The sequence below is a fragment of the Lampris incognitus genome, chromosome 5 (genome assembly GCF_029633865.1).
Source record: "Lampris incognitus isolate fLamInc1 chromosome 5, fLamInc1.hap2, whole genome shotgun sequence".
Classification (NCBI taxonomy): Eukaryota; Metazoa; Chordata; class Actinopteri; order Lampriformes; family Lampridae; genus Lampris; species Lampris incognitus.
Window position 1 is genome coordinate 21,016,668 of NC_079215.1, and position 26,596 is coordinate 21,043,263.

The following is a 26,596-nucleotide window of genomic DNA, read 5'->3' on the forward strand; positions in this document are numbered from 1 at the left end:
TTAGTCCAGGGTTGTCAACTGTCCCGTATTAGCCGGGATGTCCCTTATATTGGGCCAAATTAATTTGTCCATACGTGACCTTCCTTGTCCCGTTTATTGACTGCTACTCTACTCTTAACCACTAGAAAGCACTCTCCCAGTCAAATCTGATACAACAGCAGTAGCAGCAGTGCTGACCCTGTCATCCTCCAATCACAGCCCCCCTCACGCGCATCAGTCTTACGTGTACAGTAAACGCGCCAATTCCTTCAAAAACAGGAAAGGTTGCGGCAATGTTTGGTGCTGTTCAGTCGGTTTGGCATGTGGAAAAATTAATCAACCTGCAAATATGGATAAACCTGCAAAAAAAGAAAAGGCTGTGCAGCTACAATAAGCAATGGGAAGTACATATAACAAAGACGTGGGTTAAGCCCGTCAGCGGTGACTCAACGAAAGCGTGCTGCACTTTATGTCTCGTTCATTTATAAGTCATAACTTACAAATTACAGCAGAAAATAATTTATTTTATTTATTTTGTGCGTTTTCTTAGAACAAAGGGTTGACATTTATTTGAGGGAGGATACATTCCAGTCCATTAGTTAATTATTTTGATTTAGGTAACATACTACAACCAGACCCTGGAATACATTTCCTGTTACAGTACAATTTAAATCTGGTCTCATCTTGATTTATTTCTGTTTAAAGAGGGACAAAACAAATAGATACTTGGTTACATACCGAATAAGGGAAAAAATGGCTAGCGGAACTATGGTCATGTGGATGGTAGGTGTGGGAAGTGTTTCACAGAGGCGCTGTCCGACTTGTTTATTTCCGTTCCACGACGGAAGTAAACCAGGGAATCTGGAGGTGACCGAATGGCAGATAGCAGAATATTGTCAAAACGTTGAATTGGTCAAGTGTACACGTACACATTAGTTGTCTTAGTTAGTAGTGACTATATTTCATAGACAAAATGGGAGCTCATCTCGTTCGCCGATATATCACCGAGAGGGACACCGAGCCAGATCCAGCCAAGAAATACGAATTTGACCCCCAACTTGGCTTCCCTGAAAGGAAGGAGAGAGGTCTGTAAATAGTCGCCTAACACACGTTATCATTTCAAAGGTTTTGATGTTTTTGGGGCAGTTTGACAGACGATTAACTATAAACTCTACCGAATTAGTTTAACGTTTTACCACACTACCCATACCCGTATGGCAAGACGCGCTAGCCGGTTAACGTTAGAAGTATAGCGGCAATCCATAGTGGTCATAGAACATTTTAAGAGCTAAGCTAGTTTGATTTGACCGAAAGGGTGACGGTGGGTTTTCTGCCTCTCATAACAGATTTTCCGTTTCACCATGTAATTTATATTTTCTTAAGTTGCGTCTGTTGAAGAGAAGCGAGCTATTGTTCGACCAGTTAAGCCCGAGTCTATTTCTTAGTGGCGTATAGTCACTTAAATGTGCACGGCCGAATTTAGAGAGTTGAATCAGTTCATCTGGACACATCGTTTACTGACAGATACGTTTCATCACTCATCTAAGTGAGCTCTTAAGTCTAAACTGATTACAGGTATCCCTACCCTTATAAACAATATACATGCATAACGACCGAAACCGACGATCTGTTTCATATGCAAATATGGGCGTGACCATCAACTAGAGTTAAAATGGTCATGTGTACTATTCACAGAGGAGTTGGGAATTTTTTGACTGTCTTACCTGGATTATTGAGCATGCATAAAGACAGTAACTTGCATGTTTGCTACATGCAGTTTGTATGCAGACATGGCTAGGCCAATCTGTACAACCAATTCATAAATTAAATTCAGGGCTACATTAATTGCTCCAGCCCATTTTATTGCATTAAACATTAAAAATCATCCTGATGGTCAACAAGGTTTGTCCATGGAAATGACAATTTAGATAAATAAATGCACTCCTGCCGGTGTAATAGAATTTTCCGACTCCTCCGCAGAATGACTCCCCTTGGCATGAGGTTAGGTTAGACTAACCCTAACGTCCCCATAACCCTTCCCCCCTCCCAACCCTAACCGTAACCCTTTCACGCCAAGGGGAATCAGATTGTGTGGAGAAGTCAGAAAATTCAATAATATGCTATAAAATATTCTGTAATTCCGTAAGCAGCGGTGAACCCTGTCAACCTCTGATCCATTCCACATTTGCTCTGTGAAAATAACTATCTTTCTGAATGTTATGGCCAATGGTAATATGGTAAATGGATTGCATTTCAATTAACACGTTTATAGCCGCAACAGCTACTCATAACACTTTACCATCACCCTCACATTCAACACACACACACACACACACACACACACTCACACTGATGGCGGTGTCAACCATGAAGGGTTACAACCAGCTCATGGGGGGAGTTAAGTGTCTTGCTCAGGGACGCCTTGACATTTTTGCCAGGAGGAGCAGAGCATCAAACCAGCAACTCTCCAGTTACCAGACAACCTCCTGAGTCACTGCCACCCCAAATGAAATATTGCGCGCTTATCAATTTCTGCGACCCCTTTTTGACTGTAATAGAGAACTGGGGTAAAACTAAATAAAAGCCAGGATTGGGGGGGAAATATAATTCAGTTTAAACTAACTTTTTCAGTGGTTCACTACAGATTTTCACGAGTACTTGAATGGCTTGAAGGGACTATTATATCCAGTTTGTGGGAACGATCCCATCTCTTATGGGTTTTGATTCCAGATAAGTTTGACTTGAAACTGTGATGTCATAACCTGAATCTTTTATTTTCCAGCTTCAAACATCATTCTCAATTGGGAAAATATGCCTTCTTGCCAAAAAATGCACCCAGAATGTTCTCAAAGTCTCCCAAATATTTCTGATAAATTTTCTGTAGAGCTGTACATTTTTTCCCCCCTTTTTTCTCCCCAATTGCACTTGGCCAATTACCCAACTCTCTGAGCCATCCCAGTCACTGCTTCACCCCCTCTATCGATCCGGGGAGGGCTGCAGACTACCACATGCCTCCTCCAATACATATGGAGTCACCAGTCGCTTCTTTTCACCTGACAGTGAGGAGTTTCGCCAGGGGGACGTAGCATGTGGGAGGATCATGCTAGTCCCCCCCCCCCGTTCCCCCCTCCCCCCGAACAGGTGCCCCGACCGACCAGAGGAGGCGCTAGTGCAGCGACCAGGACACAACCGCATCCGGCTTTCCACCCACAGACACGGCCAGTTGTGTCTGTAGGGACGCCCGACCATGCCGGAGGTACAGGGAATTCGAACCGATGATCCCTGTGTTGGTAGGCAACGGAATAGACCGCTATGCTACCCGGACGCCCAAGCTCTACATTTCTTTGTAATCAGAGACTGCAGGGCAAGCCAAATCCCTGTTCTTTATTTTCTAGCAATAGTGTATGTTCACAAATATAAATTTAACTACTCTAGGGTGAAATAATGTTTGTATACTGAAATCCAGTGATGTACTTATTCATTAGCTCTTTTCTACTGATGCTAGTGTATCCACTTTGTCTGTTTTATCCACTTTCTTTTTAATCCAGGCTCAGTCAGATGTAGGTGACTCTTAGAGACATGGAAAGGACAGAAAACAAATCAAACAGTAATTGCTTCGTACACCGAAAACATGAGAATTCTTGTATGCTGTTTTTCATCAGTAGCATTGCATATATGTATTATAATGCAATTTGACTAAACCAGTAGTTCCCAACCTTTTTCCTTGGAGCCCCCCCCCACACACACATCTAAGAAAACCTGAACCATCACCACATCCTGTCCTCTTCACACATGCACGCACACCATGGAAATTACCTTGACCATTAACTAGAGTTACAATGGCAATGTGTATTATTCACAAAGGACTGGGGAATAGTTGAAATCACAGCATTGTAAGATGGCGACAGATGTACTCTTAGCCCCCCTCTTCAGTTCAGGGATGGTAATTCCCTCTTGACATAGATGACCATAGAGGTCACGTAGGTGAGTGATGAAACGTTTCTCTCAATAAACGTTGTGTCCAGATGGACTGATTCACTTTTCTATGATTTCCTTACCTGGGTTATTGAGAATGCATAAAGAAAATAGTTGCATCAGTCATTGTTTTTGGTAAATGCTTGAAAAAACATGTCTTCCTTCACTAGAAATGGTTGCCACCCAGGAGCAGATGAACCTGGCCCAGCTGCCATTGGAGCAGAGGGACTACTGTGCCCACTACCTCCTCAAGTTCATGAAGTGCAAGAGGGACAACTGGCCCAACTTCGTGGCTTGCAGTCATGAGAAGCACGACTGGGATTACTGCGAGCACCAGGAGTAAGTTGGTTGGAGCTCTTTAAATTAAGATTAATAGCGAGTCAAGTCAATTTTATTTGTATAGCAAGATTTAGTTTTTGAGTCTCCCATGTCCGTGTCTCATCTTCTTGACTTGACGACAACCATTTCAGCAGACCCACTGCAATTTAACAACTTTTATAGCTTTTGTTTCCACAACAATAGTGTGCCAATGTTTAAAAAGTTATTTTTCATCTAAAGTGAGTGGACTGCTGTTTAGGCATATAGGGGATGGCTTGACCATGTCAAATCTACCCCGAGATCAGGCACTCACTTTTAATTGAAAGTGCTTCTACCCTAAATTGAAATTACCTAGCAGATGGTGAGTGTCATGGCTATTCATCAGATAGCACAGCAAACTTTCTTTTCCCAAAGATGATTCTCACCTGTATTTCAGTCCCTGCAGCACAGTGGTTCAGTGATTGGCACAGTTGTCTCACAGTAAAAGGGTACTGGAGTCAATTTCAGCCCATGTGTGTGGAGTTTGCATGTCCTCTGTGTGTGTGGTTTTTTTTTGGGGGGGGGGGGGGGTTCTTCACAGTCCAAAGATATACATCTAGTGAATTGGATACTCTTAAAACTGCCTGAATAAATTGTGTGAGAGTTACTGTCTGTGGCATCTTCAGTGGACTAGTGATCTGTCGAGGGGGTTTCCCTTTCTTCTGCCCATTGCTTGCTGGGATAGGTTCCAGCACCCCACAACCTTGAATTGGATTAAGCAGGTATAGATAATGGATGGACAAATGAATTGTCTTCAACCTCAACACATACTCACCCCCACCCCCAACACGCACACACATTCTTTTGGCCCTAAAATGTATGTTACTTTCAAAGGAGCAATTGTTTTTGACGTGTGTGTGCTAAATACGTATGGTTCAAAATTTAATCTGCTTTCACCATCAACATTAAATGTTAACTGTATCCCTTTGTCTCTTTGATTTGTCTACAGCTATGTAATGCGTATGAAAGAATATGAGAGGGAGAGGAGGCTCCAGCTGAGGAAGAAGAGAATCGAGGCTCAGGCTGCATGATCATGACCAACTCTGAACCTTCTCCTTCTCTGTATATATCTGCGTCTGTCAACAATAAACAGTCTTGTTTGAGGTTGGCCTTCGACTTTTATTAATGTGTGGTTTAGTTGTCTATTTTACAATGATAGACACAATACCCTGATGAAATTAACACAAATCAGGGTTTTGTTTTCTTTCAGAGAACTTATTTCAGTTGTTTCCAATGATTTATTTAAATTTATAGTGAAAATCTCCCATTGAAAACAATACGGGGGGGTACTAGAAGACCATTATTGGTACTAATGATAACATTTCTGACATTTCCAGAAGACAAATTGATGAGAAAAACTGAACTGAAGATGGAACACACCTTTATAACTGTTAGATAGTGCAACATGTTCTTAAGACATGTTCTGGCTTGGGACAGGACAGACTGGCTTTGAGGTGAAGCCAGTCATTTACTGTAAAGCTGATGCAGGCAATCCCTTTTACACAAGTCCGAGACAACAATTTGTTTCAACTTTTTTTTAATAAATTACCTCAGAATGAAAAAAATTATTCTTGTACCATATCTTCACTAAATGCACACTCAGCCAAAATGACAACGCCGAGTTAGAAATGATGAGATGAGTGGTTAGACCTGTCTCTCTACATGTGACTTGCTCAAAATGAGACTACACATATAAGCCACAACAGCGATCAGAATGGGTTGTTAACAGTAAAGCCAGAGCAATAATGATCGTTTCCCTTAAACATTACAAGGACTGAGGGGCAAAACATCATTTTGGTACAGGATTAAAAGAAAAGGGAATATTGGTACTTGGCTCCTATTATGGGCGGGGGGGGAGGGTTGCTGCAAAGTCCTCTACAAAATAAAGGGCAGGATGGGTGAACGGAGAGGCGGGTAGTCGCGGAACTCCTTGAGGTAGCTGCGATGCTTCCCCTTGGCCCAAACAGTCATCTGAATGAAGCCCACCAGGGTGAAGAAGGCCACAGGCAGACACTGGGTCATCACTGTGAAGCCCAGCCATGATCCCAGCTAATGGAGGCAGACAGGACAGATGTTGTACACAACCTTTTTGCCACCAGAGGACAGCACCAGCATATGTATGCTGGTGCTGTCCTCTGGTGGACGATGAAACTTTCAATGCAGAACGTTTCATTGAATACTGAATGAACTGGGCATAATTGTCAAACAAAGTGCAGCTGGTGTTGTCAGAGAGCCAGGAGTATTAATAATAATAATACATTTTATTTGTGGGCGCCTTTCAGAGCACTCAAGGACACCTTACAGAACACAGTTAAAAAAAAATGAACAACAAGCATGCATATCATTTTAATTGGGTAAAATATGGAACTGTGATGTTCGTGTCCTCATTGTAGGCTCGCTAACAATAGTCCATCATACTTTTATCCCTCTAGACTCCAACCTCCTCCTCATACATTGTTAGAAATCCAAAGCATGTGCTTTCCCCAAAGATATTTGATTATAAACATTAATGAAGTTAATAATCAAGAAAACAGTTATTACCTCATATGTGTAGTTGGGGCAAGAGACCAGCAGGAAGATCCAGGTGAAGGGATTTTTTGTCGGGTATGGTATCTTCCTGGTCTTGGACCCTGATGGAAAAAATGGGAAAAAAAAAGAAACCAGAGGAAAGGACAGAAACTGAGTTGTAAAAGAAGGTAGAGCATGTCTGAGTCTAACTCTACACTTTGTGGATGTGTGACCAAAAGACAGAAACACAATCATTTTTCTCTGTTAAAATCGGGCCAAATGAATAATGTCTTTTTTGTACATAATTTGAAGTACATTAAGCCAACTATCCATGCCCTAATGTACTTCTAACAATGTATTCCAAAAGAAATAAAATGTGTACACGCTTGTATTTCTATACACACGTTTCTTCTTCCCAGATAACAGGTTTAAGGTTTGTTTTTTTCTTTTGTTGCTTGAGTCAAGTCAATTTCATTTGTATAGCCCAATATCACAAATTACAAATTTGCCTCAAGGGGCTTTACAGCAACACAACATCCTGTCCCTAGACCCTCGCATCGGATAAGGAACAACTCCCTAAAAAAACCTTTAACAGGAAGAAAAAAATAGGAAGAGTCATCATGCACTTGTAGGCATACACAAAAATTAAAACAAAGCTGTGTTCCACCCCCAATATATCATATATGTATGTTGATGCCACAAAGAAATAAGATACATTTGGAGAAAAATGGGGGAAGCCGTTAAAGAAAGAGAACACCTCGCACTGGGGTGGATATATTTTGATTTGCTGTTGTATAGGTAGTCAGTGGCACAGGCAATATTGTGTGGGTGGAGGGAAGAGTGGTTTCAGCTAAATATCGACATGTCCTAGCAGGTAGTGTCCCAAAGTCAGTGATGTAACTGACACGGAAAAGAGATTGGATTATCTCAGGAGGACAATGACTCAAAATCAATATGAAGAACTTTAAGGAATTAAAGATTAAGGTTTTGAAATGACCCTCACAGACCCTAGACTTGGATATCATTGACAACCTGTGGAGACATCTAATACCTGCATTACATGCAAGGAGACCCAGGCGAGAGCTAGAAGAGCTCTGTAGGGATGCATAGCACAATAAATCTTAAAGCAAGTAAAAAATAGATTCTCAGCTGGCAACATGAAAACATTCGGGAACTGTGATTTCTGCCAAAGGTGGTGTTACCACATGCGGTCTGACAGGGTCCCATTACTTTTGCACACACTTTTTTTTTAAATATCTTAAATCAAGCATAAAAAAATACTGATTGTACATTAAAATGTGCAGAAAAATATCACATTTAAGATTTTAAGCTGCAACGTCTATGTTAATTTCTTTTTTTCTTTTGATTTTGGTATACTTTAATGATTCCCGTAGGGAAATTATGCTCTGCATTTAACCCATCCTAGCTGTGTAGCTAGGGGCAGTGGGCAGCCGCCGTGCAGCACCCAGGGACCAACTCCAGTTCGTCCTGCCACGCCTTGGTCAGGGACACATACAGAAGTATTAACCCTAACATGCATGTCTTTTTGATGGTTGGAAGAAACCGGAGCACCCGAAGAAAACCCATCGCAGACATGGGGAGAACATGCAAACTCCACACAGAGGACAACCTGGGATGACCCTCAAGGTTGGACAACCCTGGGGTTCGAACCCAGGACCTTCTTGCTGTGAGGCGACAGCGCTAACCACTGCGCCACCGTGCCGCCAATTTTTAATTCGACATTCAGCAAAACATGCTATTTGACCAGAAATCCCAGAAACATTTGCGTACAGCTGGATTTCAATGAGTGGCAGAAAATGTTTGAAATGCAATGTCTGTTCAAAAAAAGTGTATTTTTGTGATGGGTGTTGTGTGTACCTGGAGGGCGGAGGTTCCGAAGCGCAATGTGAATGGAGAAGTTGCCGATCTGACAAAACTGAGGATGAAAACACTGTTACTGTGGGGCATCAGTCAGGGGATAAATACCAAGGGCTTGCAATTGGGGAAACAGGTTTTCTTTAACTATCTACTACTCATTGGACACAAAATCCCACCATGTAATGACAGAAATACTGAAAACCAGCAACATTTGATACGCTATAAAAGGTGTCAAAGATATATCAAAGCCTGTGCCATGACAGACAGACTCTTACCAGGAATATAATGAGGGCCAGTCTGATTTGTTGTTCACCATAGACTACAGAAAGACACACACAGTCAACAGATTTAGTGACAGAACTTTATACATAATTGTAATTTACCTTGGCAAAATGCTTCATATAACGACACTGGATATGAACACAACATTTTTAATGTAGAGAAACTATAGACCACTTCCAAATAAAAAGGACACAGAGATATTTAAAAAACTAATTTGCAGCCAAGTGTGGGTTGGTAGGTATCTTCGTGCGCATTGTGCAAAATAGAAAAGGAGAGAACTAATGGTCATACATAGGTAATTTCTGTGTACTACTACTACTACTACTACTACTACTACTGCTACTATTACTGGCTGCTGTCATTAGGGGTTGCCACAGCGGATCATCCGTTTCCATCTCTTCCTGTCCTCTGCATCTTCCTCTGTCACGCCAGCCACCTGCATGTCCTCTCTCACCACATCCATAAACCTCCTCTTTGGCCTTCCTCTTTTCCTCTTCCCTGGCAGCTCCATATTCAGCATCTTTCTCTCAATATACCCAGCATCTCTCCTCCACACATGTCCAAGCCATCTCAGTCTTGCCTCTCTTGCTTTGTCTCGAAACCATCTAACTTGAGCTGTCCCTCTAATATACTTGTTCCTAATCCTGTCCTTCTTCGTCACTCTCAATGAACATCTTAGCATCTTCAACTCTGCCACCTCCAGTTCCACTGCCTGTCTTTTCATCAGTGTCACTGTCTCCAAACCATACAACATACGTAGCTGGTCTCACTACCATCTTGTAAACCTTCCCTTTAACTCTTGCTGGTACTCTTCTGTCACAAATCACTCCTGACACTCTTCTCCACCCACTCCACCCTGTCTGCACTCTCTTCTTCACCTCTCTTCCACACTCCCCGTTACTTTGAACAGTTGACCCCAAGTATTTAAACTCATCAATCTTCATCATCTCTACTTGTTGCATCCTCACCATTCTGCTGTCCTTCCTCTCGATCACACATATGTATTCCATCTTGCTCCTACTGACTTTCATTCCTCTTCTCTCCAGTGCATACCTCCACCTCTCCAGGCTCTCCTCAACCAACCTGCTCCCTACTCTCGCTACAGATCACAATGTCATCCGCGAACATCATAGTTCACGGAGACTCCTGCCTGATCTCGTCTGTCAACCTGTCCATCACCATTGCAATCCCACCTCCACCTTTAACGCATCAGTCATTCCAACTGCACACTTCACTGCTGTCACACTGCCCTCATACATATCCTGCACCACTCCTACATACTTCTCTGCCACTCCCGACTTCCTCATACAATACCACACCTCCTCTCTCAGCATCCTGTCATATCATCATCATCAGTTCCATAACCTATGGAGGTCGTAGGGGCACAGCTGATGCCTCAACAAGTCTCTTCCACCGTTTACAGTGATTGAGTTTGGCTGAGTCATCATTGTGTTTCAGTAGGGGGAGTACCTGGTGGTCCCTATCTCCTCTCCAGGTATGGATGGTTCAAAGAGGAACTAATCCGCCCTTTGACATGTTTTGTTTTTAGTCCTGCTGGGTGTCCACACACCCTCCTCATAACAACCCAAGGGTTGAAGTGGGGGTGCCGGTTTAGTCGCCGACAACCTGACGGTTGCAGTTTAACATCGTACCCAGGACCTGTTATATGCTTTCTCTAAAGCCACAAAGACATAATGTAACTTCTGACCTTCTCTACACTTCTCCATCAACATTCTCAAAGCAAACATCACATCTGTGGTGCTCTTTTGTGGCATGAAACCATACTGCTGCTCACTAATTATCACCTCTCCTCTTAACCTAGCTTCTGTTACTCTTTACCATATCTTCATGCTGTGTCTGATCAACTTTATACCTCTGTAGTTACTACAGCTCTGCATATCACCCTTATTCTTGAAAATCGGTACCAGTATGCTTCTTCTCCACTCCTTGGGTATCCCCTCACTTTCCAAGATTGTGTTAAACAATCTAGTTAAAAACTCCACTGCCATCTCTCCTAAACATCTCCATGCCTCCACAGGTATGTCATCTGGACCTTTCCACTCTTCATCCTCTTTATAGCTGCCCTTACTTCCTCCTTGTTAATCCACCACACTTCCTGATTCACTATCCCCACATCATCTAACCTTCTCTCTCTCTACTACTACTACTACTACTACTACTACTACTTTCAGCTGCTCCCGTTACGGGTCGCCACAGCAGATCATTCATTTCCATTTCTTCCTGTCTTCTGCATCTTCCTCTGTCACACCAGCCACCTGCATTTCTTCCCTCACCACTGCATGTCTTCTCTCTCTCTCTCTCTCTCTCTCTCTCTCTCTCTCTCTCTCTCTCTCTCTCTCTCTCTCTCTCTCTCTCTCTCTCTCTCTCTCTCTCTCTCTCTCTCTCTCTCTCTCTCTCTCATTTTCTTTATTCATCAGCCCCTCAAAATAGTCCTTCCACCTTCTCAACACATCCTCATACACAACACACTCTCCTCGCTTGTCAGCACATTTCCTTGTCAGGTAATTTCTGTGTACAGGCTTAGCTAATAATATTCACATGCTTAGTATTAATGTTATGGTGTTTTGCACAAGGTGGGGTTGCACAGATGCAAATGTATGATAACATATGCTATGTATTCATGAAAAAGTTGATAAAATACACAATTCCAATACCACACTCACCGGGTGGCGTGTACAATGGGTGGTTGATATAATAAGCCATCCATGCAGCAAAGCCCCAGTAGTACGTACAGTTCTGAAACAGAGAAGTTTGAGTTGTTCTACAAAATGTACAACTGTCAGCCTTACAGGAGGATCACTTTCATCACTGTCATCTCACATTAGCCAAACTTCATTAAGCGATCCCAAACCATCTACATAACAGCCTTGCACCCATTAGAGCATCTTCAGAGTAGGGCACCATTGATAAGGGAGGATTGGGTTATGTTCCAGTGGATCAAGAAAAGTCAGAACTGATTCAGGGGAGGGGGCTAGGATAGCATAAGATGGTTCAGTGGTAAAAGGACAATACAAGCCACATCAGCGGATACCAGAAATTCATCAGTCTTTAGAGTGATGTCAGGCTGAAGTTGCGGCCAAGGAAGTAAAGTTCAAGCCAAACATTGAGTATGTGAGTGAGTGAGTGAGCGAGTGAATGAGTGAGTGAGAAATAAAGACTTGTATCTCACCTTGAAGATGTTACGTAATGGCATGGTTCCATGAGAGAAGCGATGGACGAAGAGAGTCTCAAGCAGTCTCTTTACATAGTGGAAGGAGTGACACATACAGGCGAGACTGAGGAAAGCAGAGGATACAACATCAGTGATACCCAACTGTGTGCCACGGAGGATCACGTGCACGTGGTTTCCTTTCCAACCCAACACTACACCTGCTGATTTCACTGATGAGTAGGGACGGACACTGTTAAGACTTTAATGGTACTACTAGTCTTACCGATACTGCTTATTGATCCGGTACTTTAACGGTTCTTTTTGCTTTTTTTAAGAGAAAAAACAAAACAGAATTAACATTGCTTTATTTTCTCATGTTTTGACAGGAAATTACTTTTAATCATCAACCCATGTTTGTATAATTTAGTTAACTGTGGGGGCTCTAGGCTGCAAGCATACATAACATACCTGAGGTGGATGAGGCAACGAGAGATGAACTACAAGCTAGGCAGTCAAAACTGCATTTCTCCACCTCTGTTTGGTGCACTTTCGCTAGATGTTTCAAAAGATTGCTTGTGTTTCCGCCCTTACATGCAAAAGACTTGTTGCACTTTTGGCAATGAGCATTGACTCTAGTGACGTATAACCAGACTTATGACCGCTTAGTTCTCTCTCCGCCATTCTCACTAAGAGCAGACTCTGTAGGTCTGTGTGTGTGTGTGTGTGTGTGTGTGTGTGGGTGTGTGCGCACATGCGCATGCGTCAGAGAGGCAGACAGCTGGTCCCACCCCTCAGCTCACACATACGACAGGCTCCAAGAAAGAGAGAGCTATCTCTCTGCATCATAGACGAATGTCTTAATCTTATTGTAAATCAGAAATGGAGTTGGTGAGATAAAAGGCGCAAGATAATGTTTATGTAGCTTAAATAAATAAGACATTTATTTTCTTAATTTCTCCCCTCCAAGAATCGCCACCTTCATGTGGCGGAGGGGTTTGGGTGGCCCAGTGATCCTGGGAGCTGTGTTGCCGGGGGCAATAGCTCCTGGTAGGGTCTTCCAAGGCAAATTGGTCCCAGGGGAGAGGCCAGACTAAGAGCGATTCCCAAGAAACCCAATGAAAGTACACCAGCGGAGCTACAGCACCTTGCCCGGAAAAGGGAAACCGGAGCCCCCTCCTGAAGCCAAACCAGGGAAGGGAGCTCATCGGTAAGCATCGGTTCAGGCTCGGTTGGGCCCAGCCTGAAAAAACAACATGGACCCATCACCCCGTGGACCCACCACACGCGGAGATGAGCATTAGGGTAGGGTGCAATGCAGGCTGAGCGGCAGGCAAAGGTGGGTACTGGGGCGTGCCGACTTCCGGCATTGCAGATTGGTCCTAGGGACATGGAATGTCACCTCTCTGGCAGGGAAGGAGCCTGAGCTGGAGCGGGAGCTGGAGCAGTACCAACTAGATATATAGTTGGGCTCACCTCCACACATAGCATGGGCTCTGGTACCAAATTCCTGGAGAGGGGCTGGACTCTTTACTTTTCCGGAGTTGGCCAGGGTGACAGGTGCCGGGCAGGTGTGGGGATACTCACAAGTCCCCGGTTGAGCGCTGCCATGTTGGAATGAGAGGGTCAAATCTATACAACTGTGAGTCACTGGAGGTAAGGCTTTGACTGTTGTGTGTGCTTATGCACCGAATAGCAGTTTGGAGTATCCAGCCTTCTTGGAGTCTCTGAGTGGTGTCCTGGATAGGGTTCCACCTGAGGACTCTATAGTTCTGCTGGGGGCCTTCGACACTCACGTGGGCAACGATGGAAAAACCTGGGGGGGGGCGTAATTGGGAGGGATGGCCTCCCCGATCGGAACCCAAAGGGTGCCTTGTTATTGGACTTCTGTGCAAGTCATGGATTTGCCATAACAAACACCACGTTCGAACATAAGGTATTTGGTACCAGAACACCTTAAGCCAAAGATCGATGATAGACTTTGTGGTTATATCATCAGATCTGCGGCCGTATGCTTTGGACACTCGGGTAAAGAGAGGAGCAGAGCTGTCAACTGATCATCACCTGCTGGTGAGTTGGATCAGACGGCAGGGAAGGCTGCTGGACAGACCTGGCAAACCCAAACATGCAGTGAGAGTAAACTGGGAATGTCTGGCGGAAGCCTCTGTCCATGAGGTCTTCAACTCCCACCTCCGGAAGAAGTTCTCGTGTATCCTAAGGCAGGCTGGGGACATGGAGTCCGAGTGGGCCATGTTCAAAGCCTCTATTGCAGATGCGGCAGGTAGGAGCTGTGGTCCTCAGGAGCCCATGTCCTCAGTGGAGGAGGTAGACTCTGAAGACTTGGGGGAAGCCCCACTCATATCTCTGGCAGAGGTCTCTGAGGTAGTTAAGATGCTCCTCGGTGGCAAGGTGCTGGGTGTGGATGAAATTTGCCCTGAGATGCTGAAGGCTTTGGACATTGTATGGCTGTCTTGGCTGACACGCCTCTTCAGTGTCGCATGGAAGTCAGGGACAGTACCTGTGGAGTGGTAGACTGGGGTGATGGTTCCCATATTTAAAAAAGGGGACCGGAGGATATGCTCCAATTATCAGGGCATCACACTGCTCAGCCTCCCTGGGGAAGTCTACTCTAGGGTGCTGGAAAGGAGGCTCCAATCGACTGTCAAACCTCAGATCCAGGAGGAACAATGCAGATTACATCCTGGCCATGGAACAATGGACCAACTCTTTACAATCGCAGAAGTGCTGAGGGAGGCATGGGAGTTTGACCAGCCAGTCTACATGTGTTTTGTGGACTTGGAGAAGGCTTACGACTGTGTACCCCATGGCATTCTGTGGGGAGTACAGCAGGAGTATGGGGTACTGGGGCAGTTGCTACAAGCCATCTGGTCCTTGTATAACCAAAGTGAGAACTGTGTCCGCATTCTCGGCACAAAGTCAAACACGTTTTCGGTTGGTGTCGGACTCTGCCAAGGTTGTCCCTCGTCTCCGATTCTGTTTGTGATATTCATAGACAGGATCTCAAGGCGCAGCCAAAGTGAGGAGTGTCCCCGTTTTGGGAATGTCAGAATTGCATCTCTGCTCTTCGTAGATTATGTGGTTTTGTTGGCTTCATCACAACGTGACCTGCAATGCACACTGGGGCGGTTTGCAGCTGAGTATGAAATGGTCGCGATGAGAGTCAGCACTTTCAAGTCTGAGGCCATGGTTCTCTACTGGGAAATGGTGGACTGCTCCCTCTGGGTTGGGGATGAGTTGTTGCCTCAAGTGAAGGAGTTCAAGTATCTCGGGGTCTTGTTCACGAGTGAGGGTAGGATGGAGCGAGAGATTGACAAGCAGACTGGTGCAGCATCAATAGTAATTTGGACATTGTACCGGACCGTTGTGGTGAAGCGGGAGCTGAGCCGGAAGGCAAAGCTCTCAATTTACCAATCAATCTTCATTCCAACCCTCACCTATGGTCATGAGCTTTGGGTAGTGACCGAAAGGGTGAGATCGCGGATACAAGCGGCTGAAATGAGTTTCGTCCATAGGGTGTCTGGGCTCAGCCTTAGAGATAGGGTGAGAAGCTTGGACATCCGGAGGGAGCTCAGAGTAGAGTCGCTGCTCCTTCACTTCAAAAGGAGCCAGTTGAAGTGGTTCGGGCATCTGATTAGGATGCCTCCTGGGCGCCTTCCTTTGGAGGTTTTCCGGGCACGTCCAACTGGGAGGAGACCCAAAACTCATTGGAGGGACAACATGTCAAATCTGGCCAGGGAACGCCTTGGGATCTTGCAAGAGGAGCTGGAGGGCATTGCTGGGGAGAGGGGCATCTGGAGTGCCCTACTTAGCTTGCTGCCACTGCGACCCCACCCCAGAGAAGCGGCTGATGATGAGATGAGATTTTTATAATTTCTAAAATACAGATAGCAGAACCGTTAACGTCGGAGCTTATCAATACTACAGTCATTAATAATTTAGCACCTGTGCCCATTTAATTCCTGGTTTCAGTACCCATCTCTATTGATGACCATACCTTCAGCCAGACAGAGGAGCATAAACTAGTGAAATCAGCTGGTGTAGTGTTGAGTTGGAATGAAAACCTGCATGAACATAGCTGGTAATAGTATTGGACCAGAATACTTATATGCTCTTGTAACTGACATGAATGTCAAAAATAATGATAGTGGACTGGGGACCACTCACTGAACGACCCAGTGTTTACTGGTGGTGAAGTCATATTTAGGTGGGTAGATGAAGGGAACTCGGAAGTAAAACAGCAAGTAGATGAGCAGTGGACCAGTGTACTCTGTCAGGAAGACCTGGGAAAAAGTGGAAAGGAAGGATGGAAAAGAGGCAGAGCTATTACAGAGATAAATTCTGAACAACAAAGCTATATTTATTTTGCACTTTTCATCGCCTCCCCCCCACACCAACCACCCACCCTGCCACACTGTTAATAAGCCCCGACTGGCCAACATGGAAGAAAGATAAATATATCTCCCTGTTGGAACGTCCCTCTCTCTCCGACAAACACCTGCTCTGACCCCACAGTCATGCATGCTATCTTTTCCTTCTGCCATTGGCCATCTTCCCTCTCTTCATGCCATCTTTCCCCTGATTTCTCCTGCATCCTCCAGTTCCTAAATGGGTTCATATGACAGGAATTTTGATAGTGACCCTCTCTTAAGCCAAATAACTTTCTCTCTAGATGCCTCTCGTTTAGTGGGAAATCTCTGCATATCTTAATGAATTTGACTTGATATCTCCATTTGATCTTTGATACACTCAGAACTGTACAACCTTATAAAGGTTCACATTTCTCAACCTACCTTGCAACTCATTTGACTGTTTCTGACTTTGGAATATATATATATATATATATATATATATATATATATAAGTGTGTGTGTGTGTGTGTGTATATACTCACGGTGACCCAGCTAATCTGTGCTCCAAGGTCTCTGAAGTAAAAGGTTGCAGTTGTTCCCACTGGGAGATGCTGGAGAACATCCTCATCTTTAAGTGACTTCCCCTCTGAAAAATACAGACACTTATTGACTTAAAACACATACACAGACACACACACACACACAGACACACACACACACACACACACACACACACACACACACACACACACACACACACACACACACACACTCATATTTACAGTACTTAACTGTTGTACAGTACAGACAGCCAGTGCTACACTTACTAGAAGATACAAAAAACGAACTATATTTGTCTTACTGGGGTCAAGCCGAATGGACTGTCTGGCTGGGTACCACTGTGGATCTGAATGGAAAGGGATGGACGCAGAAAGAGACAAGATATACAATCAAGGATTTTTTCCATGTTGATTGCTGGTTAAGGGATTTCCTTGATCAACAATCTGATTTATGAGGCCATGATACTTACGGGTCTTGTGGAACATAGACTTAATCTCCCCTATAGTGGCATTTGGCTCAACCTACAAATAACAAGACGGCAAGAGTGAATGAGAATGTGTGTGTGTGTGTGTGTTTGTGTGCCTGTCTATGAAACACACACACACACACACACACACACACACACACACACACACACACACACACACACACACACACACACACACACACACTGTATAATAGATAACATTTCCATTTTCCTTTCATGTCTGCAGTGGTAAATTTAGCTCTGGCTGTACCCACACACAGCCTGAGAATGGGGGCATTTAACAGCTGGCATTATGGTTTCAAAGTGCACAAGCTCTGGTCAACGCATGCCCACACAAAGCCAAAATACGCAACATTGTGCCAGGCTGCCAGAGGGGGCATAAACTACCATAACAACCATCAATTACAAACACAATAACAATACAGAACCAGGCAGACTCATAAATAGGCACATGCAAGGCAAATTTGCACACACTCGTGGCTGCTACCAACAATGGTAATAAAGCAGTGTCACCCCAAGAAATGAGAGTGAGTCATGTTTAAAATTCTCACCATGTTCCCATTACTTGTTCAGGCCCTATTTATTTGAGTGCTCTTATGTATTTGGTCATATTATATTAAGCTTAAATTCATAGTAGGATCCATTTTTAGTAATATTTCCTTGACAGGTATTTTTTCTTGTACTTCCGCATCAAATAGCATTACTGGCCTCTGGACTATTTCAATCTTGAGTTCTCAGACATGGATATTGTAGCTTATTCATGGCCCCGGTAAGAGTATGCATCTATATCACAAGTACAGACATCCTACAACACAGTACACTCCCCTCCATGTGTCTGTGGATCAGGCACAGTGACACATGAAATATTTTGATAACTGCAAGTTTGGGCTGAACAATAGTGGGGAAAAACAACATTGTATAGTTTTTTTCTTTGCAATATGTATCGCTAAAAACAGTCAACAACATCTGTGAACAGATCACTCTAGCATGATTTTAGAGGGGAAAAGCAGGTAGGCATCCAGGAAGTCTTTAAATCAGACTAAATTATATTTGGCAGATGCACCAGAATATTTTTCAAGGAGCACTCAAAAAAACAAAAAAGTGAATCTTTACCTGGATTTCATTTTCTATCAAGTGATAAAAGAGTTTTAACCTAACATGACTGGATGGGCCCAAATTAACTGACACTGCATCCTTTGAAATGTGAGTACTGCATGTGTGTATATTTCAATATTGATTGTGAAATGATATACTGTTCAGCCTCATTGCAGATACACATTTTTTTCCCCTCTAGGAAATTGGGATAGGCATTTTCAGTCGGCCTACACCTTGGCTTGCTGACAATTGAATCCATTCTTGAATGGATCTCAAGACCAGTGCAGGAAGCTGCACTGGATCCTTTGCCTGTGACAGCCACCAAATGTCCCATTCTCTCCAACAACCACTCCACTCCAAGACACAGCCATCACTTGCAGAGGTGGTACTCAATCATGTGCCACGGAGGGGCTGAGAGTATGAAGGTCTTCATCCTAACCAGACTCCATACCAGCCAATTTCACCGATTAGCAAACCTTCAGCCAAAGAAGACGAAAAGGGCAAAATCACCTGTGGTAGTCCGGCTAATATGAAAACCTGCACGCTCTCGGCCCTTCATGGCATGTGGTTGAGTACCACTGACTTGCAGCATCATTCTCAGTTTTTTGAAGCAGAGAATTTATCTTTTGCTGAGGGATGGTTGTGTGGTTCACTTGCATAGAAATTCATCTGGCCTAGATGTTCTCAGCTGATGGCCTTAATCAACCTGTTCCTGGACTGTGAATGGACAGTTGATTACAATGAATTTAGACACGATTACTGCACAGACCAGTAAATTGTGGTAGAGCTGGCTATCTCCATTCAGCCACAGCATTGGTAGAGGCCACTTATGATACAAGTCGATTTACACTATTCCACTTTTCTGCCAAATAGTTGATAATTGTGAAGTACTTTTACCTATGCATGGTGATAGATATTTTGTAACTGTGTGTTCTTTCAATTGTTCTTCTTCAGTATTTGACAACTTGTGTCATTTATAACTTGATTAACTGCAATCGTTCTTGATTTTCATCATGTCTGGCTGCTAACGGACACCAGCAGCATGTCAATGACGCTTTTTTTCAATGAACCAGCCCTGAGCCACTTTTACATTTAACTTTACCAACAGGAACCTATATCACAAAGTGCTAGCAGTTCTATTTATGTGACATTATGTGTAAAATTTAATCCATTTAAACAATTTCTTTTTTTGGACCCCCCCCCTTTTCTCCCCAATTGTATCCTGCCAATTACCCCATTTTTCTGAGCTGTCCCGGTCGCTGCTCCACCCCCTCTGCCAATCCGGGGAGGGCTGCAGACTACCACATGCCTCCTCCGATACATGTGGAGTCACCAGCCGCTTCTTTTCACCTGACAGTGAGGAGTTTCACCAGGGGGACGTAGCGCATGGGAGGATCATGCTATTCCCCACAGTTCCCCCCCCCCAAACAGGTGCCCCAACCGACCAGAGGAGGCGCCGGTGCAGTGACCAGGACACATACCCACACCCGGCGTCCCACCCGCAGACACGACCAATTGTGTCTTTAGGGATGCCTGACCAAGCTGGAAGTAACACGGGGATTCGAACCGGCGATCTCCATGTTGGTAGGCAACGGAATAGACCGCTATGCTACCCAGACACCCCAAAATAGTTTCTTTAAACTCTGCTAAACTCATAAAAGGGTAAAAAAAAAAAACAACAACAGTAAACCAGAGAGGATAGCACCTGATATCCAACAGTCCTGAGATGCCACTGATAACGCCACTATAAAAAGCTGTAAACCTGGCTAATGCAATGCTATAAACAAATAAGTCTAGCTCCACCAACAAACTAAAATCAACCTAATACAAGTGTAATAACTTACAGCCCAAGCACTGACTAACTCAATATTCCTAGCACAACAACTTCAAAGCAAAACATTTGTACAATAATATTAGATAAATTTGGCTAATACAACAGGACTGACTTCCAGGTCTACTGCTGATGATGTTGTTTTTCTACACTGAATGTTACAATTACAATCTAAATTGTAACAATTAATTCCTTTTGCTAGGAATGGAAGCGCTCCAATGAAAGGCTATCGACCCTAAGTCTGAGAAACAGGTGGATTTTCCAAATCGGCAATGGTCATAAAACCCGACGTAACATGTCTATGGACATGTTAGATTCACAACTGACCTTAAGCTATTTTAAAAAGGTGAAGCAAATAACTATGTGTATTGTTGTTGTTAGTTTTGGAAAAAATAGTGACACCAAATAGCAGTATAAATAAATAAAGAGTGAAGAGAGAAACGCCTTGACAGCGACATCAAATCACACCTCAGCATGCTATCTAGGATATACCAGGGGTCCGACGAATTTAAAAAAAAGGTTTTTTTTCCCTAGATCTCTTAATATCTTCATACGTTAATTTACGATGAACAGCTACACTTTCCGTAGAGAAGTAAGGCTATACACCGAGCGACATGCATGTTCCAGAAAAGGTCTCCCTCCCATACACAAGGTCCTGGGAGACGCTTTTACAGCAACTACAAGGCACACCCAACTTGCACCTGTTGACTTTAGTAAACATTAGTAAACCTACAGACACACAGCACAGGCACAAGGGCAGACCAATACACACCCATCATCAAGAAAAGGATTTTGGGCAAGGCTAAAGGTTAAAGAGTTAAGCCATGGAGTGTGTTTAACCTACATGTGAATGCCCCCCTCCACCCCCCACCCCCCCAGACACACACACACACACACACACACACAAAAGACATGGGTTCTTACCTTGTCCAGGAAGCAGAGTTTGTCCTTAGTCTTGGCATCCAGTATCTCCACCTCAAAGAAAACAACAGCTTTTTTAGCTTTTTTCGCAGGCTTACGTTTCACCGGGACTGCGGGTGGCGCCACTGCGGCCGCCGCTGACCCGTTGGCCGTCTTCTTGGGGCTGGTTGCTTCTAGAGCTAGGGCATCCATTTCCACACTCCTCCGCCTCTACTCCCTTTATTCCCTTCTTCCTTTCACCCTTCCCTCTGTTCTTTTCTCACTCCACCTCCACCGTCTCGCACAGATCCACGCAAAGCCAGGGGAGAGGGGGGTGCACTCAGCTGTGGAAATAAATCTCTCTCTCTCTCTCTGCCCCTCCCTCTCTTTCCTTATTCTCTCACCCGCCCTCACTCTTTTCGTCTCTCATTCCTTCACTTCTGGCATAACACTTTATTCAACCGCCAAATTACTGTCAGCCGTGGAGACATGCGACACACACGTGTGCACGTGCACACACACACACGTGTGCACGTGCACACACACACACACACACAATACAAATGTAGATCAATTGAATAAATCCATCATAAATCAGTTACTCGATTGTGTCAGATGAAGAAATTTTGCAGAACACTGAACCGGTTGTAAAATATGAACCCCCCCACCTGCCAAAAAAAGACACGTAGGAGTCCTGCTACCCTACAAGCCCAACCAGGAGGGGGTGGGGGGTGGGGTATCCTGACAAACAGAGAACTCCCATCTGAATATGACCCCCTCTGCTTCCCTCCCCAGCTAAATATAAACCTCCACTGGTAGCTCTGCATGACCAGCTTGCTCGCGACAGCCCCCCCACCACCACCTTTAGCCCCCTGTGCTAGTGATGTCATATGTGCACAGCTGATTAGACTTTGAAATGCCATCACTCTGCCAGTGAACGTGTCCCTCGGCTTTCTAAATACTGTGCCTCTCCCCTCTCCAACCCCATGTCCTCCGTATTCACCACTGTCCACGGTTCCGAATACTGATACAGTCGGCCTACGTTGGATAAGTGTGCAAAATACTCATCTTTTCAATTTGTAATACCCTGAGACAACATGTAAGAGCCATATCAATCTCACTCTCTCTCTCACACACACACACACACACACACACACACACACACACACACACACACACACACACACAAGGGTGATAATACTCCAGTCTCTAACAGCTTAGTCGGGGTATTTCTCTCAGTCTACTACAACCCCACAACCCAATTTCTTGCCAGACTCCACACCCCTCCCTAGAAACAAGTGGTCATCGCCATGAAAACACTTGGAACAGCTTCATTACATGGTTTTCAATCATTTACAAAAAAAATTATGGGCCATGTTATCGAGTGGATCTGCAGCTCTGGCCGGGATGCACAGAGGTACGCACACGTTTTATTTTTTATGACTTTGTGTGTGTGTTGTTGGGTTTTTTTGAGGATTATTTCATGAGCTTTTTATTCTTTTGACACTCAGGGTATGGATTTGCATCTCTTTCTGTATTTCTAATAATTTCAATTCGCCTTCACCTCTGCTCCATTATCATGTGACTAAAACTACTTTGAGCATAATGACAGCCATGACTTTAGACAGAGAGGTAGCCGTCTTAGTCCTGCCCATTACCAGTGTCCCTGGCTCATATATAACCATATAAAGTGCCTGTCTGGCATGGTAACCAGTGACAGTCTGTCTTAGTTAAAGCACACTGGGGCCAGAGTGAAGTTGAGAAACACAACTTTGTATTGGACCAATGGGCCTCAACAGTATCTTAAAGCCATATTATTAGGTTTAAGCCATGCTTTCTGTCTGCATCCAAGGTAAGAGGGCACGTGAAATTTGCGTGAAAGCATCTTGCGCTTCCCGATAGGTCTGATGACAATATGACAATAAACTGGAAAGATTTTTTTTTTTTAGTTAACAGTATGAGCTGTGCACCATCCCTTATTCCATCTTCAAGAAATTCTCAGAAATAGGATTTTTGTTGGGAGTAGTGTCTGCGCCTCTTCCATAGACAAGAAAAGTGGGAGTGATTAGTTAGGATAGTACATTCGGGCCAAACTGATCAAGTTGTAAATTTATCATGTGATCATTGTTCAAGTGCTCTCTCTTCTCGCGGTATGGGTGAACCCAAAAACATGTTAACAAATTGACAAAGAGCGCCTTAACACAGCACACTTATCCGATTTCTGATTGGCGAGGGTTTTAACGTTGACGCTTTATGCTGTTGCATGTGTAACATGTGTGTATACAAGCACTTTCTATGTGAGCATTCAGGACTGCACTTGGGCTATGGCATAGTTCAGACCAGCAGGGGTGTAATAATCAGTTTTAGTACAGCAAATGCAGACATTATCACATTTACACATAGTCTTAATGTTGAGTGTAGGAATGTCTTCCATTGAAATGCAGCTATGTTGTGTGTGTGTGTGTGTGTGTGTGTGTGTGTGTGTGTGTGTGTGTGTGTGCGCGCGCGCATGTGTTTATATATATAACTTTATTAAAAGAAACACAACGGTAGGGAAAGTGCTCAAACAAATAGGAGCAAAAATAATCCAGCGAGTCAAGTAAAATCTTTATGAGACAGTACAAGCCTGTTTCATGCCATAAACTGATGATTGCTTAGGGCATGAAACAGGCTTGTACTGTCTCATAAAGAATTTACTCGACTCGCTGGATTATTCTGCTCCTTATTTGTTGAGCACTTTCCCTACCGTTGAGTGTTTCTTTTAACAAAGTTTATATATATATATATATATATATATATATATATATATATATATAGTTCAAATCCCGATTGTGTAATTAATCTTAAGGCTCAATGAAATTGTTGGCTAGACAGCAGAGGATGATACTATGAAAGTGATGCAGCTCTCTGGTGCTACCTGGTGTATATGTGGTGAAAACATAAAAATAGTTGCATAATGTGAACAAATGAAGAAGAAGAAAAAACTTATTAACTTAATTTATGCATGAGCAACAGCACAATTTCAGGTATTCAAAAGTTACAAGACGTTACTTTAGTTTCAGTGATAAGCGTCCTCCTTTTCTCTCCAGATGTAGGCTTGTGCAACGTTGAGCCACTTACGACATACTTGTCCCAAAGAGTGAAAGAACTAGGCCAGTCATGTTATAGCACCATGCTCTCATTACCACTGGTTGGGGCAGTTTCTGTCAGTGCAGACTGACTGCTTCAGATCCTGTCTGGTAGGTTTAAGGCGTTTCTGAAACTATGCACAAGGTCAGATTCAGATAAATCTTCTGTGCATGCGGTTTAATAAGTAACAGGAGAGATTTTGAGTTAATGAAAAGATCAAGTAAAAGAAGACAACAATAAGAAAACAACAAGGCTGCAACCGGCCTGTTTAAATTTTAAATTCGTACATGTCACATCATTTGGCACGTCGAATGTCTCACAGGCTTCAAAGGTCGATGAGAGGAATTAAACCAAAATCCTGAACTCTGGTGGACTGGACCGTTCACGCGCAGTATTGGGCAATAACAAGACCCCACTGAGGAAATGTTCATTCTAACCAGCGGCAGCGACGATGACATTTACATTATCCCTAAACAAGATGGTTATTTATCGTCTGAAACCATAGCGCAAAAAATCCACAAATAACCCAATCCATAGACAGTTATGTGTAGTTATGTTACGACTTGATACTGATTCTCGTCAATATCTTCCCACTACGAAGAAAACAGTGAAAAGCCACGCGTGAGGCCACAAAGCCGGCCATAGCATCCAAATCAATGACAAGCAGAATGGAATCCGCGCAAAGAGGACGGCTCGTTTTCGTAAATTTCGCATTTGAACGTTATCGGGGGGGGAGGGGGAGTGATTTTGTTTAGAAATCGCTGGACAAAAAAAATAAAAATAAAAATAAAAAATAAAACCAACTATCTCCATTGACGGTATAGAGTTACAAGCATTGTGCTCACCTCGTAGTGCTTCATCTTGGCAGTTTGCGTCTCCCTTCCCTACATCCGACCAGCGTGACAGTAGGAGTGTCCAATCACAAACGGGCAATGTGCGCCCCCCCTAGCACCACAACCAATCAAACTCGTGGTTTTCGAGTAATACGCCCAAATAGTAATGTTTCAGCCAATAGAGTTTAAGGAAATTAAGCGCTTGGTGATAGGTTTAAGATTATCGGATGTACCCGTCGTCAACGATTTACTGGTCCGACTCTTCACCGCAGATAACCTGGCCCGATAGCCTTTAGTCTTTAAGGGGGGTTGGCCTGGCCGACAGGCTTAGTTGTCGTGATTTAATAATAACGTTTCGATCACTTAAGGGAAGGTCCTATAAAAATCTGTATAATACTCTCTCCAAAATTGCAACAAAAAAAGAAAAAAAAAGGAAAGTTTTCCCACCTTTGCACAGACCAGCAACACGCCCTCGTTATTTCGAAAAAGGCACGCTTTATTTTCATTTGGGGCGGTGACTTTATCATGTGTGCTGATTTTTTGCAGACTGTATTGGGGGGGGGGGAGTATTTTGAACACCAATTAGACACCTATTCTAGAAAAAATTCAAACTGCAGCACTTGAAACCATGTTGGGAAACCAGACAGAGATTAATGAAATTGTGTTTATTTTTACCACCCGCTTTCAGAGACGCCCTCAAAGCATGGCTGTTACAAAACCAACGCCCTAGCCGCAGTTTTAAATCCTTGAGGTGTTTTTATGGTACGAGTGGGGGATGTACAGTAATGTGTGCGAGTTCGTTAAGGTAATCACACCGTATGGCCCATGTTCGCAAACAAAATAAAATAAAATGGGAGAAACAGAAACGTCTGTAATTGTATTCATCTTCGCTCATCTACGGAGAAGCGGTGGCGGGGTATTTTTAGTTTCCATGTTAGATTCATTTTAATCGTCGACCTCAATAACCCTGCATGATCATTCGGATCAACCACATTTCGCTGATAATAATCTTAGATCTAGATTAAATATCCTCAGACCATCCATCCATCCATTATCTGAACCACTTATCCTGCTCAGATGTTTATCCGATATGCATTGTAGTAACCCTGTACTGTGGTAGTGCTGATTAATGGAGTCAGTCTATCATCTCGTTGCCAATCACGGGAATGCATGTTATGTCGGTCGGTGTGTGCGTGCCTGTGGTCGGTGGTGTGTGTGTGTGTGTGTGTGTGTGGGGGGGGT

The 26,596-nt window shown here is 43.7% G+C and overlaps 2 protein-coding genes across 3 annotated transcripts; one reads left to right on the forward strand and one right to left on the reverse strand.

The window, feature by feature from the left end:
- Positions 1 to 825: 825 nt before the first annotated feature.
- ndufb7 (NADH:ubiquinone oxidoreductase subunit B7) lies at positions 826 to 5,414 on the forward strand. Its single transcript, XM_056279810.1, has 3 exons — positions 826 to 1,064; positions 4,125 to 4,293; positions 5,261 to 5,414. The coding sequence occupies exons 1-3, from the start codon at positions 953 to 955 to the stop codon at positions 5,340 to 5,342; spliced, it is 363 nt and encodes a 120-aa protein (XP_056135785.1). The 5' UTR covers positions 826 to 952; the 3' UTR covers positions 5,343 to 5,414.
- A 128-nt stretch (positions 5,415 to 5,542) lies between these two features.
- Positions 5,543 to 25,419, reverse strand: tecrb (trans-2,3-enoyl-CoA reductase b). Of its 2 annotated transcripts, XM_056279809.1 has the most exons (12): positions 25,367 to 25,419; positions 21,417 to 21,467; positions 17,549 to 17,600; positions 17,381 to 17,425; positions 17,061 to 17,164; positions 16,334 to 16,449; positions 12,170 to 12,275; positions 11,664 to 11,736; positions 8,973 to 9,016; positions 8,698 to 8,755; positions 6,853 to 6,941; positions 5,543 to 6,360 (listed from the first exon to the last, which is right to left on the reverse strand). In XM_056279809.1, exons 1-12 carry the CDS (start codon positions 25,379 to 25,381, stop codon positions 6,187 to 6,189), a joined length of 927 nt encoding a protein of 308 aa, XP_056135784.1. In that variant the 5' UTR covers positions 25,382 to 25,419; the 3' UTR covers positions 5,543 to 6,186. The 2 variants fall into 2 exon arrangements, with proteins under 2 accessions (XP_056135784.1, XP_056135783.1); XM_056279808.1 differs by lacking the exon at positions 25,367 to 25,419 and having other exon boundaries at positions 21,417 to 21,772.
- Positions 25,420 to 26,596: the final 1,177 nt, after the last annotated feature.